We start from the raw sequence: 15,503 nt of genomic DNA on the forward strand, positions 1-15,503 counted from the left end.
AGGGCCAGGCTGGGATTTATGATGGATGTGACTCCGGAAGATCAAGGCTGTGAGTCCAGAAGGGTCTCTGGTGTTCATACAGGTCCAGTTAGCGCCGAGGGGCTTCGTAGTCCCCCACCCCCTCGGCCAGTAGGTGTCGGCCCGGAAGGGCGGGCCGTAGATCTTGCGCAGGCGCAGTGTGGACGGCAGCATGGCGTCCCGGGCCAAACGACGGGCCTTGGGGAACGGAGCCCCGCGGCCTCCCGGAGACCCCGTCCGGCACGACGAAGAAGAAGGGGAGGATGAAGTCGAGGATGAAGACGAAGACGATGAGGATAGTGACGAAGAAGAGGACGAAGACGACGAGGTCCTTGACGAGGTGAGAAGCACACGCGACCCCCGTGTTTAAAAACTCCCTGCCCACCAGAGCAGGGTGAAGAGCGTGTGAGCTGCGTGGACTGGTGACGTCCCTGTCCCTAGGCTCGGCAGGCAGAAACGGGGGCGCCAGGTGCTTGTGGAGTTCCCTTCCTACGCCGCCATCGTGGCGACGGCTCCCAGCTCCTCCTCGCCGCTTAGCCGCCTCTCCCCTGCGTCCGCCCCCCTCTTGGGTCCTTGAACTTCCCGCGCTGTTGTTCCAGTCTTTCCAGAGGCTCTTAGTCGTGCAGTTCTCCTTCGTGTTCAGAGCTCGACTAAGCGGCATTTTCTGCCTCTTTGGTTCTTTTTCTTTTCTTTCTCTCTCTCTCTCCCCTCCCTCCCGGGATTGAAATCAGGGGCACTCAACCACTGAGCCACATCCCCAGCCCCATTTTGTATTTTATTTAGAGACAGGGTCTCACCGAGTTACTTAGCGTCTGGATGTCGCTGAGGCTGGCTTTGAACCCATTATCCTAGTGTCTCAGCCTCCCCAGCCTCTGGGATTACAGGCGTGTACCACCGCGCCAGGCCATTTTCTGCCTTTTTGGGACAGCTGACCCGGTCAGATGGTTTAGCCTTCTGAACTCAGAACTGGTTTCCTTTCCTAGTGCCCAATATTATAGACATTTATTCGTTGAGTGAATAATGAGTAAGACTACTGAATGTCTAAGCAGGTGCATCAAACTTAACTATCATAGTTTGTAATTCATGCCTCCCTCACCTAATCTTCAGCATTCTGTAAATGGCCCTAAATTGACCAGTTTCTCACACATCAAATCTAGGAGTTAACTCAAATCTCCTGTCTTTCCTCATTCCACATCCAGTCTATCAGTAAATTCTTCAGTGTCCAGACACTTCTCATTGATTTTGTAACCATCTTGGTCCACACTGCCATCATATCTTGCCTGGACTACTGTAATATAATAACTGACTTGCCTTTTCCATTCTTGTTCCTTTATGGACTATCTGCTTACAGCTGGAGATCTTGTAGGTCTGTTCTCATTCTTTTGCTCAGAATACTCCCGTGACTTCCTATTTTATTTATTTAAAAAAAAAAAAAACATTTCCTCATGGTTGGCGGGCAGAAAGGCAGCAAGAATGGCTGAATCAGAATAAAGAGGAATGGGAAATAAAGTCTAAGAGGTAAGCACGAGTCAGATTGAGCATGGAAAAGAAGATACAGAGAAGTGTGGATGCAGGGTTAGGGATAAGACTGGTGTAGGCATATGACACATCTTCCCAATCAGATCAGCTCTTTACTTTGCCTGCTTGCCTTGTAATTACTATCTTACCACTTTTCATTTGGAAAAACGTTTGCTATTTTTCTAATTTTGTGTTTGTAGGAACCTGTGCTTGCATTAACATGGAAAATCTAACATACCTCCAGTGACTGAAAATGTGTTTACTCTAATAATAGTGTAGGAAAATAGGCACTTACATATACAGTTGGTGGGAATGTAATTGGTACAGTCTCTTTGGAGGTAATATGACATTGATTAGAATTTAAAGTGTTTACATCCCCTGATTCATTAATCCTACTTGTAATAATTTACTTTCCAACAATAGTAATAGATCCTGTTCTAGACTCAGCATTTTATTTTTTAAAATGTTTTAGGTGGACATAATATCTCTATTTTTATGTGGTGCTGAGGATTGAACCCAGTGCCTCATGCATGCTAGGCAAGTACTCTACTATTGAGCCACAACCTCAGCACACTCTGTGCATTTTATATTAACTTATTTAATACTTACATCAGTCCTATGAAGTTAGAATTATTGCTGTTTTACAAGTGAAGCCACACAGCAAATTAAGTGACAATAACATGTATATAGTCTTTTATGTGGAGATTATGTGTATGTTTGACATTAACCTCTGGAGAGTAGGAGTAGGTGCTCTAAGGAGAAGGGAATAAGGGCTTTAAATCTCTAATGCACCCACTGTAGTTTTTACTCTGGGAATATATGGCCTTTTTTGGGTTTTTGTTGTTGTTGTTTGCTTTAATTGCAGTTGGACACAATACCATTATTTTATTTATTTATTTTTATGTGGTGCTGAGGAGTGAACCCAGTGCCTTGCACGTGCTAGTGTTATAAAGCTTCGTCCCGGGGTTTCATAAACTGACTTCCAGACCACTCACGTATAATCGAATCAAGCCTTTATTGAAGCACACCGGTGGCGGCTGACCAGAACATAAGGCTGTTCCCCTGATCAGCCCTGAACAATTACAAGGGCGCTCCTTATAAGCCTGAAAACTGCAAAAGGGATATTCGGGGATCTAGCCAATGCAAGCAAGCCAAGTTACAGAAGCAGGAGAGTGCAGTCAAGCGGCAGGAAGCCTAACCAATCACAGTTAGCCCAGTCACCCCAGTTGCAGAAACAGAGCCCCATTACCCGAGTTACAGAAACAATGCCCCATTAGGTAGTTCATGTTCTTAAAGGTTTCTATAGCAAAAGGAAAAGAACATCTTACCCCAGTCATGACCCTTCTACTTGGCATGGTTGTTTTACAGGATGAAGTCATAAAACAAAATGGAGTCACATTTGCTTCTACTATCGCACTAGGAGAGCACGCTAAAGCTGAGCCACAACTCCAACCCCTATGTATGGCTTTTTTTTTTTTTTTTTTTTGATGGAAGAAATTGTTAAAGTTTTCAGGGCAGTTCTCCATGCTGAAATACTGAGTGGATATTTATCTCTTTGTTTATTTGAAGAAGGCTTTAATTTCTGAGATGTTCACTTATTCACAATTTATTTCCCTTATGTAGGAAACTATGAGAATTATGTTAAATTCAAAATCAGACTCAGGTCTTTTTTGAAACAAGATGGTATATAAGGACATCTGCAAATAGTCTAATTTAAAGAATAAGGTGAGGCAGCTAGCTGAGCAGCAATAGAAAGTGGTTTTTCAAACTTCAAGAAGGAACAGTGCTGATAATGAAAAGATGAGAAGAAAAGGCTTGGGCATATTTATTAAGGTTCTTGTGATCGTGTGGTTAGGACTGTTGTTTGTGCATAACAGAAATCCCTGCAGGATCACTTCAGCCGAGGGGAATGTATGCTGAGGATGCATAGTTATCTTAATTATCTCCAAGGGCAGGAAAGCCAGTGAGCTTCAGGATTAGACTGAGTCCCTGAGCTTGGAGTGCTATCAAGAACCTTCAAAGTCTTTCATATTTGTCATCCCTGTCATACTCTTCTCCACTGTATTCTTGTTTTTCCGTTTCTACTCCATATAACAGAAAATCAAAATGCCAGTAGCTCCAGAGTTTCATTAGAAAGAGCAAGAAGGCTAGAAGCCACAGTCTAAAATCTGAATGCTGGGGAAGGGGGTGAGTGATAGGGCTGTTATACAAAGATGGCCGTTTTTGCTGAAACCATGTAAAGGGGAGCCTTATGCAGGAAAGAGGTGTGGACTGGTAATTTATTTGGTAGCCATTGCAATAGCTATTCCATAATAGTCCAAGATGCAGGTCTGAGACTTCTATCTAGATAAGGAAGAGACACTAGAGAGCATTATTTAAATAATTCTAAGGAATAAAGTAAAGACCTGAATAATGACAGTTTGTCATTTGGTTTAGTTTGATCCTGTTTGGAATGCTCCCACCCAGTCTTCTGGGTTTTGCTATTTTTGTAATCTGGCTTACTTCAGAGACTGAGATTTGAAGTGTACAAGCTAGACTTGATGTCTGTGCCCTGGCAAGTTGACAGTCAAGGGAGCACTTAAGTGTATGCACAGTTAGGATGACAAGGCAAAAGTAGGTCTGTTTTGTCTGCAGAATCCTTCAGCTGAGACCCAAATTCCAAAACCTATAAAACCTGAAGTGCATGTAAATATATTGTATCATCAGAGCTCATGTCAAGGTATGGTTTAAGGTATGATTTAGATGCATTTAAAAGCATCAAAGATTTTGTTGTTGGTGTGAAGTAATAGTTTCATTTTTTTGTGGGAATATTTCAGTAGAATCTTGTTAGATTCCGTTGTTTTGCACAGATAGGTCAGGGAGCCCAGCTCCCCACTTGTTCTTCTAGTCCTTTGGACTCACCATATTACTCCTGACTTAGGGCCTTAGTATGTGCTGTTCCCTGTGCCCCCTTTGTTTGTTCTCAGTTCCTGGTTTGTGCCACTTTGTTAGGTATGCTTTTCTTGACCTTCTCACTCCTCTTTTTCAAGTGGTAGCGCTACGTCCCTTTCTTTAATGGCACAAATAATTGTAATTGTAACATTGCATTTATTTGTGAGTGTCTCCTTAGTGTCTGTATCCCAACTAAACCATAAGCTTCATTGGGAGCAGGATCATTCATGTCTGCTTCCCTAGCCAATTTATCTCAAATGCTTGGTGCCTGGTGTTATTTAATAAATAAGTAAATGAAGTATAGCCTCAAACCCATGGGCTAAATCAAGCTGTAGGCAGTACCAGGAACTTTTGAAGTGACTTTGTTTTTTGGGTAAATGACAGTTTCTCCTTTGTGACGGCTGTGGCTGTTATCTGAACTAGATTTTCTCAGCATTTAGACTAGGTCATTCAGAGTGTTTTGTTTCCTCAGGCTTTTGTGTCACTTGAGGAAATGATATGAATGTCTTTGTAATCTGTACAGGTGACAGTCTTAGCAGTGTTTGTTTGAAAGCCTAGACATTTATAGTTATTCAGGTGACATCTTTCTCATGTCTTTTTTTTTTCCCCCTTAGCATCTTCTGTACATGACTAAAAATAAGAACCTAAGAGAATGGAAGTTGATGAAAAAGAAAAATTTGCAAAGTGGAAAATAATGCCTGAATTGTCTTAGGAAGTTACATATGATGACCTGTTTTCTGTGTTCTTTACAGGAAGTGAATATTGAATTTGAAGCTTATTCCATCTCAGATAATGATTATGACGGAATTAAGAAATTACTGCAGCAGGTATTGTCTTTTACTTATTACACATAAATTTGCTCTTCTCAGAAAATGCAGGTTGTTTGATACAGTCCCTTTCAAATTTCATCCTTTCAGAATTCGCATTTCCATCCTCTTCACTTTGCCTGGAAGGAGGAATTGTTTCCCTTTAAAGTTTTTTGTGTCCTGAAATATACTCATTTTCATCTGTTAATTGCTTGAGCTACTGTTCTGTTTCCTTTAATTCATGTCCATACTTTGTGGGGTAAAATAATTTTTATATAATAATCATTTTAACTTCACCTTCTGGTGGTACAGTGTCATTTTTGCTGCCCCTACTTATCCCTTTAGCCATATAATACGGCTTTGGTTCTCTAACCTTTATAGCCTTCAGTGACCTGTCAGTAATTCTTTGACCCTATGTCCATCCTTCTCCGCCCTTGCTTCCCCTGCCCCATATGCCTTATTACCACTGACTGCCTCTTCTCAGAAGTTTCCTAACGCTTAGGTGCTTTAACACTCCTGGGCTTTTCTCTTTGTCTTGAAGTTGCTTTTCTAGATCATCAGTTTGGACAAGTGATTTGACATTTTTTTTTTCAATTAAGGGATTTGAATTTTTATTAGAAATCATACTTTGATCTTAATTTAAAATATATATTTTTTTCCTCTTAGCTTTTCCTAAAGGCTCCTGTGAACACTGCAGAACTAACAGATCTCTTAATTCAACAGAACCATATTGGAAGTGTGATTAAGGTAAGCAGGACAGTTGTGTTCTTTTGTTCAGCTCCAGCTGAGAGGAGGTACCACTGGAGAATGCCTCAGAAGGTCATTGTAGTGATCTAAGGTTATTAAAAGCAATAAACCAGGAGGTAGCAATGGACTCAGGACACTTGGGAAGTGAAATATGATGGGGCTTAGTATGTGGTTCACTTGAGAGTGAGAAAAAATGGAGTCAAGGATGAGCTCCCAGGTTTCTGTTTGGAGCAATTAGGACAGCAGACATGGAGGAAGATCAGGTTAGGAGGGGGGACATGACTTTGGCCGTGTACATTTTAGTTTGGGGGGCCTATGATGAGTGCAAGTGAGATACTGAGCAGAAGAGGGAGCCTTGGAGACTTGGGGGGTTTTCTACCCTGTAAACTTATAGTATCTGTGCAGATTCTCTTACCTTGGTGTTGGGCTTCCACACCCTGCTGGTGTCTCAGGATGGATGCTATTGCAACTATAGGTGGCGGCGGTAGTAGCAGGAGCTAACTCGAGATAGCAGAAGAGGTGCCCCAAGATGGATGCAATTTCAGAGATGGGGCTGAAAGGGTGGGCGTTACACTGGCTTTGGGATACCCGTTCCAACATGCAGTTACTTCTTGGCCCTGTCTGCTGCCCCAAGGTAGAGGCTAGTGCGTGGGGAAGGTTATGGGGATGGCTGTGGTGTCTCAAGATGGAAGTGAATTAGACCTGGGCTCCCAGGGGGTGGTGATGGGGCAGACCCAGGCCTACACTGGGCCTGGGCTCCTGTGCAGGTCCTCGGAGGGACTGAGCTCTGGCAGGGGTCTGCTGGTGGGCAGAGGTGATCCTGGGCTGGGCCTCAGCTCTGGCAGGGGTCTGCTGGTGGGCATAGGTGATTCTGGGCTGGGCCTCAGCTCTGGCAGGGGTCTGCTGGTGGGCATAGGTGATTCTGGGCTGGGCCTCAGCTCTGGCAGGGGTCTGCTGGTGAGCAGAGGTGATCCTGGGCTGAGCCTGAGCTCCCACCGGGGTCTCAACTTGGGGGTTTTCAATGGGTGAATAGTCACTGGAGTCATATGAGTGATTGGGATTGCCCGGGGAAGGCAGGGATAGACACCTAGAACTTGGATGTGGCAGGAGTACCAGAGGAGATTGACAGGAGTGATTGGAGAGGTGGAAGGAAAAGCCGTGCAGTGACCTTGTAAAATCAAGGGAGGAACATTTGAAGGAAGAGGGAATTGCCATCATAAGTGTCATAGAGAGTTCAAGAAAATAAAGTCTTGGTTGAATCCTGGCTCTGCTGCTTATCTCCTAGTGGCTCTTTTCATTATTGTTTGCTGCGTAACAAGTACCCTATAGTTTAATGTCATAGAATAGCAGAGGGGATGTTTGGCTCATGTAGTTTGGACAGAGCTCAATGGGAATGACTAATTTTTCTTCCTGCTCTGGGTCATATTAGCTGTGGAGGCTCAACAGGAAGCTGGAGAATTTACTCTCAGGGTGGCTCACTCTGACTGGTAAGTTAGTGCTGGCTTTCTGTTGGAAACCCAGCTAGGATTCTGGGCCAGTGGCCTCTGTTCCTTTCCACATGGACCTTTCTACACTTTGGTTGGGTTCCAAGAGCAACTAGCCCAAAAGAAACAGGTAGAAAATAGCATTTTATGGTATAGTGTCATTTCCTTTATATGTTTGATTTGCATGGACAAGAGATTTTTCTACAGGAGAAGGAAGGCCTAGCCAGGGGTGGATACATAAAGCCCATCACTCAACAGGCAGTGTGAGGTCACTTTGTCAGAAGAGAACACAGGATTCAATATGTCTTTGGAGCCATTTATGGAATATGCAGTCTTTCCCAGAGACTTTAATCCATCTCTGTACGTGAGGATGATCTATGCACCTTCCTTGCAGATAGGTGAACAAAATGAGTTGCTGAGTGCTTCGAACAGGATCTGGTACATGGAAGAGCATATATAATCTCTGTTGATATCTATTCCCATTCTTGGCACCTATACTCTAGGCTAATGTGAAAAAAAATAAGAACTCCCAGTCTGTGTCCACTCTAATTGCTCACTTTTAGCGGTTTTGCTTTGTCTTCAAAACCAAAGTACTTGAAAAGTATTCTCAGACCATGACCACTACTTCTCCTATTCATTTCTTCAAGCACCCTAATCTGGCTTTTTTGCCACTCCAGTTCTGACACTGAATGATAGGCTTACCAACATCTTTGTTGCTTAATACAGTAGATACTTTTAGACCTTCTGACAACATTAGTAATCTCTAATGCTAAATGTAAAGAAAACAAGAAATGAAACCTGTGCCAGTCATATGAGTGTGCCCTCTGAAAGTGAGTCCTCCAGCCCTCTGAGTCTCCCCGGCTGATATGACACGCAACAGGTAGTAGGAAAAGCAGACCACTTGCCTGTTCTTCCATCTCTAGATTATTTTTTTTTTTTTAAGAGAGAGAGAGAGAGAGAGAGAATTTTTAATATTTATTTTTTAGTTCTCGGCGGACACAACATCTTTGTTGATATGTGGTGCTGAGGATCGAACCCGGGCCGCATGCATGCCAGGCGAGCGTGCTACCGCTTGAGCCACATCCCCAGCCCTCTCTAGCTTATTAATGTCTTTTTTTTCTATATTTATTTTTTAGCTTTAGGTGGTGCTGAGGATCGAACCCAGGGCCTCATGCATGCTAGGCGAGCATGCTACTACTTGAGCCAAATCCCCAGCTCTCTAGCTGATCAATGTCTTATAAGGTCTGATGGATGTGTATGAGAAGCAGTTGCCTTTATCCTTGAAACAGCTTGACATGCAGTGGGATTTGCCCTTTAAATGGATAGACTTCTTGTTCCTAGGAGCCTTGCTCGGAGCATTTGCTGGATCCTTGGGGATTAGGTGGATGTGAACTCTAATAGAGAGGTAGTCTCTAAGGTCTTAGAGAAAAGGGCAAAGGGAGAATAGTAAATTGCATATGCTTGAGTCTGAGAGAAGCTGGAGATGAAGTAGTATCATTCAGTTTTCCTTGGCTGTCATGAATTCCACAGTACTTAGGTGCTAAAAAAACTGTTGAGTGTCAGGCTTAGGAATGGGGATGGGATGGGGCAGGAAATGGATTTAGCAGGGAGAACTCTTTTGCTGGAGAGGCATATAGTTGTAGATGTGATTGTGACTCTAGGCCCATGGAAAGGCAACTCCTTTATGGTCCAGCCTGATGGTTGACAGAGCCCCTTGTAAGGAGAGAACAATCAGGGTGAGCCAGGGGGAGTCCCATTTACTTCCCCTGGTCTTTTGTCTGCAGTTATTGCATAGGTTTTGCTGCAATAGCTGGTGGTCTGCTGAAGTGCAGGAAAACTGTCATGTTGATCTTGGAGGACCAGGGCTGTTTGTCTATTCCTTTTTTCCTGGACTTCTTTCCCCTTTCTCCTTTATGAGCTAACATTCCCTTGTTCTTCTCACTGGAACTGTCAGTCTCATGAATTACCTTGTCAGTCTCCATTTTTGTGTCATCTTGTCTTGTTGAACTTAAGACATCCTGCTTAGGACTGTGAACAATAGTGAACAATACTCACTGAACCAGTGCAGGATGCTTCCCCTGAGAACAGGACCCTTCCCCCCAGAACAGGTCCCAGGACATGGGGCACCTCTGCTGTCCTTTGGTATGGAAGCAGCACCCTCCTTTCCTTCCCAGGCATGTCTCACCTGAGTACTTACTCTGTGTTGGGCTCTGGGCTGGGTATGGGGATGGAGTAAACAGGCAACACATAGAAGAAAAACCGAGGACAAGGCTTTGAGGCCTCCGGTGGAGGGGCCATCAAAGTAGGGCTGGGAAGTTCAAGTTGGAGTCAACCATTTCATTTGTTTTCTTAATTTATCATTCCCTTTCTTGCTTTTCCTTCTCTCCCACCCAAGGTGGTAGGTATAAGGTATTAGGTATTAGTGAAGAATCTTGTTCCATATTTCACTGATGGTCAGTACTGGCAATTATTGTGGAGGCATGAGTTTTAGATGGAACAGTGTCATGGACCCACAGAAAAATAAGGGCTGGCTCCAGTGTGGTAAAGGAAAATGTCTTAAAAACCTTGAAAAGAAATTTAGCTGGGCATGGTGGCACATACCTGTTATCCCAGTACCTTGGGAGGCTGAGGCAGGAGGATCACAAGCTGGAGGCCAGCTTCAGCAATTTAGTGAGGCCCTGAACTTAGTGAAAACTGACTCTCAACAAACAAACAAATAAATAAGGGGGATTGGGGGTGTGGCTCAGTGGTAAACCACCCCTGGATTCAATCCCTAGTCCTCCCTACCACCTCCCGAAAAGAAGAAGAAATTTAGAGCAGGATGAGCTTGAGCAGAATGTACAAAGAGGAACAGTAGAGGGGGGTTAGGTGAGAAGCGCGTCATACAGGTTAAGATATGGTGTGTTCTGGGTCACAGTAGGAAAGCAGTTTTGTTTTTGAAATTGAAAAGATAAAATGAGACAACCAAATATGAAAATTTTTTCTTTTTCTTTTTCAAATAGCAAACAAATGTTTCAGAAGACAGCGATGATGATGATGCAGATGAAGATGAAATTTTTGGTTTCATAAGCCTTTTAAATTTAACTGAAAGAAAGGTTAGTTTCACCGGGTCACATCTGAATGGTTGTTCCTTAGGCCAAAACCACTTTGACTTCATGCATGGTAGAAGTCAGACAGTGATATTCAGCTGTAAGGATATGTGCTCTCTCAGAGTCTTACTGAATCCTTTCAATATGAAGGTGTTGTTTTATTTCTGAATACCCAGATGAAGTTGTGTACTCCCTGTGCTACAGTGTCTGACATTGGTACCGGCACAGAGTTCTGCTGTGTCTGCAGCTGGTCTCTTTGCTGTTTGTGCAGTGTGGCTGTTCTGAGGCTTTGCTGCTTCCAAAGTTGAGGGCACTTACTGATATTTACTTGTTTTGATTCATCTCCTTTTGTTGACTCATGATGAATTCTAATGGAAATTATGCCAGCTGCTTACTCTCTTGAGAATAAGGCCACACTTAATAATCTTTAATTTTTAAAATGAACTTTTCAGTTATTTCCACTTGTTTTTGTGAACAGATATAACTTCTTGGTGGATGAGTATTAATTATAATTCTGACCACTAGTCATGGATTGATAACTTAAGCAGATATAATTACTTTTCTTTCTTTCTTTGTTTTTTATTTTGTAATAAATAGTTAAAATTTTTTCCACATTTTATTGGTGCATTATAGTTGTATGTAGTAATGGGATTTGTGTTACATTTTCAGTCATGCACACAATATAATTTGGCTAGTATCACTCCTTAGCATCTCCCTCCTCTCCCTACCTCCCTCCTCTGCCTACTTCCCAACCCCTGGATGTATAGTTACTTCAAAAGTAAGATGCAGCAGATGTTAGAAGCTATGGCAGGAAACGCCCCTTGGAACTATGGGATTAAAAAGCCATAGCTCTTGCTCTCGAGTTTTCTCCTGTAAGCAATGGCCTGTAATAAAAAGCAAGTCTTATCTTTGCTTTCTAGGGTACCCAGTGTGCTGAACAAATTAAAGAGTTGGTTCTAAGCTTCTGTGAGAAGAACTGTGAAAAGAGTGTGGTTGAACAGCTGGACAAGCTTTTAAATGACACCACCAAGCCTGTGGGCTTTCTCCTAAGTGAAAGATTCATTAATGTCCCTCCTCAGATTGCTTTGCCCATGCACCAGCAGCTTCAGTAAGAGACTTCTGAAAATACCTTCAAACAGTAGCTTGTTTGTTTTTTCCCCCAAGTAGACTCAGAAATGTGATTTAAGTGGAATATGTAGGTACAGAAAGAGCCCTGGCCTGGGTTGAAACAAGTATAGTGTGGGGAGGATAGAAGAAAGAGTCTAATGGCTGGCTTTTTGAAGAATTTGAATTATTTGTGACAGTAATTTTCATATTTTTTAAGATTTTAAATGGAATAAGGTGGATGAATTTCCTTAGACTTTTTATCCCATTTGCATGACATTTTTCTCCTAAAAGATTTCTGTAGCATGAATAAAATGCTGAATAATGACAGCAATAACAAAAATGAAGTGAAGTTCCTAGTTTCTGTTGGTTTGTTTCTTACCTAATTGAAGCATAGTTCTGTTACTGAATCTTGCTTCTCAGCATTTTTGTTGTTTTTGTTTGATGCAGAAGTTTTAAGCTACAAATATGTTAATCTCAGAACTGTAAAATCTTGCACACTAATGAACTAGGCACAGTGGCCTGTGCTTTGAAATAAACGAGGGAATACAGACAGGTCCTTTATAGAGTATTGCCTCCGCTGGCAGCACTTGTGTTGTTCTCCAATAATAGCTGTAGGACTGAAACTACACTCTGCAAACTTTGTTTGCCATTTTTGCTTCTTGTTTCAGTGTTTTTTAGTTTTATATCCACTCTTCTATTCTCTACCTTCTCAGCTGCTACTCAGATTACACTTCTTTTGTCAATGGTTTTTGTTGATCGAGTTTTGCTTTTTCTAAGCAGTTGCAGCTCATGTTTGTTTTCACAGGAGAGTGATCTGCTCTTTTGATTTTCTATTAGAGATGACTTGGGTTGTTTTTTAATCTACACCTTTGTTCAGGGGTAGCCAGATGCATAGAGCTGTGTAATTTTTAGGAGGAAAAAACGATTTTATTACATTTCATTAACTGCTCTAGAATTTAGGATCTCCATGTCCATGAAGCTTCTGCTGTGTCAGAAATTAGTCCCAAACTAGTGATTAGAGACTGTATAGTCATCATATGCTATAGTGATGTTGGTCATGTCTCTCTATAAGTTACATAGTTATTGCTTTTAAAGTTCAGATTCTTAGATATTTTAAGTTTGCACAGAGTAGCAGTACTGAGTGAATTTAAGATTCATTTACACAAACTTGGATTCATCACATTATTATAAAGTGGTGGCATGATTATTCTAAAGTGTAGTTGACTGCATAGATAAAAATCACTGCTTTAGGAGTGGGGCCTTGGTGCTCTGGTTTGTGGACAGATTTAACCTGTCTCACCAAGTAAACGTTGTGTGTGCGTGTGTGTGTCTTTTAGGAAAGAACTAGTAGAGTCACACAAAACTAATAAGCCATGTGGGAAGTGCTCTTTCTACCTTCTGATTAGTAAGACATTTGTGGAAGCAGGAAAATTCAATTCCAAAAAGAAATGGAGCAACCAGAAGGATGAATTAATGTTTGTAAATGCAGAGGAAGAGTTTTTTTATGAGGTAAGTAAGACTGTCTTGTTTGATCTATTTGGATGTTTGATCATCAAGATTTTTTATTCTCCCATGTTAGGTCAAAGTCCTTTAGGTATGGCCAGTCCATTTTTCTGTGTGGCCACTGACTAGCCACTAACAAATATAGTACCTGGCACACAGTCGGTACTCAGAAGGCTCCACCACCTTCCAGCCCATGGTAGTGACAGAGTATTTGGGAGGAGGAAAACGTGATGACTTGTTCTACCTGATCAGGCTTATTCTGAGGTCTTAATTCTAAAACCACGTCATGAGGTACACAGGATCTGCTTTGCAAGTAGGATGTTGGGTGTAGGGAGATGTGGGAACTTACCTGAGAAGTATACAGGAAGTATACAGTAAAGATAATCTTTAAAAAATGTGTGCCTCACACCTCTGACCATTTCAGGGTTGTGTGTGGGTGTTTCAAAGTTGGTTGTGCATATTGAATCTGTTCATAAAATGGCCTTATGCTAAGGAGTGGCAGAGGGAGTACGGAAAGACCAGCATTTGAAGATGACTCTTCTTGTGGCTGTCAAATGTTAAGAGTCTTAATCTCACTTACCTGCACAAGATTACTTTGAGAATTAAATGAGATGAATGAGATTGACTTTGGAATGAGAATTCACAAATGGATAAAAGTACAATTATCACTTAGCTGCCTGTTTACCTCTTAAAAATGCCATACCTCAGTCCCTGTTCCCAAATCTATTTGGAGAGTGTTTCATAATTTCTGCCTCAGTGTCCCATCAGAGCATATTTTATTCTGAGTTTTGTTTCCTTTAGCTGTCATTCTTACTCAAATATATGCCAAACATACTATTGTTTATTGTAGATTGAATGAATTTTGCCTTTGGTTTGTCCACATTTTTAATTCTTGGTTACTTTTTGCTGTAGAAGGCAGTCCTGAAGTTCAACTACTCAGTGCAAGAGGAGAGCGACACTTGCCTGGGAGGCAGGTGGTCTTTTGATGATATACCAATGAAGCCCTTGCGAACTGTGATGTTAATTCCAGACAGCAAGATGAGTGAAATTATGGATAAACTGAAATATCATCTATCTATCTAGCCCATTTTTCATGGACATTGATGGGCTTATTTTTGTAAAATTACCAGAAAACCCAGTGGAGATTTACTGAAAAACTCATGACTTTATTCATATTTAAGTCCTCTACAAAAGTAGGGTTCTTTTCCATATGTCTATGACACATTCACAAAATATCTTTTTTTTTTGGTCAAATTATGAATGGTTGATTAAAAACTTCCACCAAGAAGAAAAACATGGAGTAGTAATTTGAAGAATTCAATAAAACTCCTATTTTTTATTTTAAAATAATATACAAAGTGTTATTTTTTTCAAGACTATCCTGTGGGGTGGGACACCCATCCTCATGTTAAGCATTCATACGTGGCTTTAGTGGGCCCACTGTGGGCTCACTCTGGAATCATTATTGCACTTTGTTTGGCAGGCAAGTCACTGAAGAGTGCATCTCTGCTCAGTAGTCTCAGGGCACTTTTCACACATTTTCTGTTCCTTCTTTATAGTTGAAATGGGGGACAGGTGATCCACAACTTGCTGTAGAATATCCTTACTTTCACTAGGAGGCAGATTAGTGAAATAGTATTGTGGTGCCAGCTGCATAAATCTGTTTAAAACAAAACAATTAGATGGGGACAAGGTATGACAGATATCAAACCTTGTGTCTGGGTCCTTCCCAACCCTAGGGAATCTACTTACAGAACTAGTATTTAATTTGAATTCTCCAGCTGGACACAGTAGTACATGCCTAGCAACTCGGAGAGAGAGAGAGGAGGATCCCAAGTTTGAGATCAGCCTTTGTCACTTAGCAAGACCCTCTCTTTAAAAAAAGGCTGGGGATCCAGCTCAGTGGTAATGTGCACCTGGGTTCAATCCCCAGTACAAAAACAATAATAATTTGAACTCCCATCTGCCTTCGTAGAATACGTAGTTTCTGGTTTTCATGAAACCAATCCAATCCTATTTCTAGAATAAGCTTCTCTAGCATTAGGCCAGATGATGGAAGTACTGCTCACCATTGACCCCTGGTAGAAATAGGTACTTCCCCTAAGGCCCAGGATCACATGAGAGGGATCAGATCTGAAGCTCGACAGAACTTTGGACACTTATGAAAAATAATCTCCATTGCTGCTTTGAACATCACTTTGCTCAGGCAGTAGTGGTACCTTTACCTTCAAAATGGATCCAGAATTTGCAGTAGCCTCAGAGAGATTTGTCTTCATTCTTGATTGCCCCCCGCCCCCAAT

General features: G+C 41.9%; 2 protein-coding genes across 8 annotated transcripts in view; one reads left to right on the top strand and one right to left on the bottom strand.

Annotated features, from left to right (window-relative positions):
- The first annotated feature begins 34 nt into the window (after positions 1–34).
- BCCIP (BRCA2 and CDKN1A interacting protein) lies at positions 35–14,561 on the top strand. 2 transcript variants are annotated; one of them, XM_081267977.1, is made up of 7 exons: positions 35–358; positions 5,220–5,294; positions 5,940–6,020; positions 10,507–10,599; positions 11,514–11,701; positions 13,038–13,213; positions 14,119–14,561. In XM_081267977.1, exons 1-7 carry the CDS (start codon positions 191–193, stop codon positions 14,187–14,189), a joined length of 852 nt encoding a protein of 283 aa, XP_081124103.1. In that variant the 5' UTR covers positions 35–190; the 3' UTR covers positions 14,190–14,561. The 2 variants fall into 2 exon arrangements, with proteins under 2 accessions (XP_081124103.1, XP_081124102.1); XM_081267976.1 differs by having other exon boundaries at positions 38–358; positions 13,038–13,209; positions 14,116–14,561.
- A 127-nt stretch (positions 14,562–14,688) lies between these two features.
- DHX32 (DEAH-box helicase 32 (putative)) overlaps positions 14,689–15,503 on the bottom strand; it is a 54,776-nt gene continuing 53,961 nt past the window's right edge. For all 6 annotated transcript variants that reach the window (XM_081267972.1, XM_081267971.1, XM_081267973.1 and 3 more), the window contains one exon: positions 14,689–14,863. In XM_081267972.1, coding sequence (XP_081124098.1) covers positions 14,692–14,863 — 172 coding nt within the window. In that variant the 3' untranslated portion in view covers positions 14,689–14,691. The remainder of the gene's footprint in view (positions 14,864–15,503) is intronic.

Source organism: Spermophilus citellus, assembly GCF_964194105.1.
Source record: "Spermophilus citellus genome assembly, chromosome: 15".
NCBI classification, from domain to species: domain Eukaryota; kingdom Metazoa; phylum Chordata; class Mammalia; order Rodentia; family Sciuridae; genus Spermophilus; species Spermophilus citellus.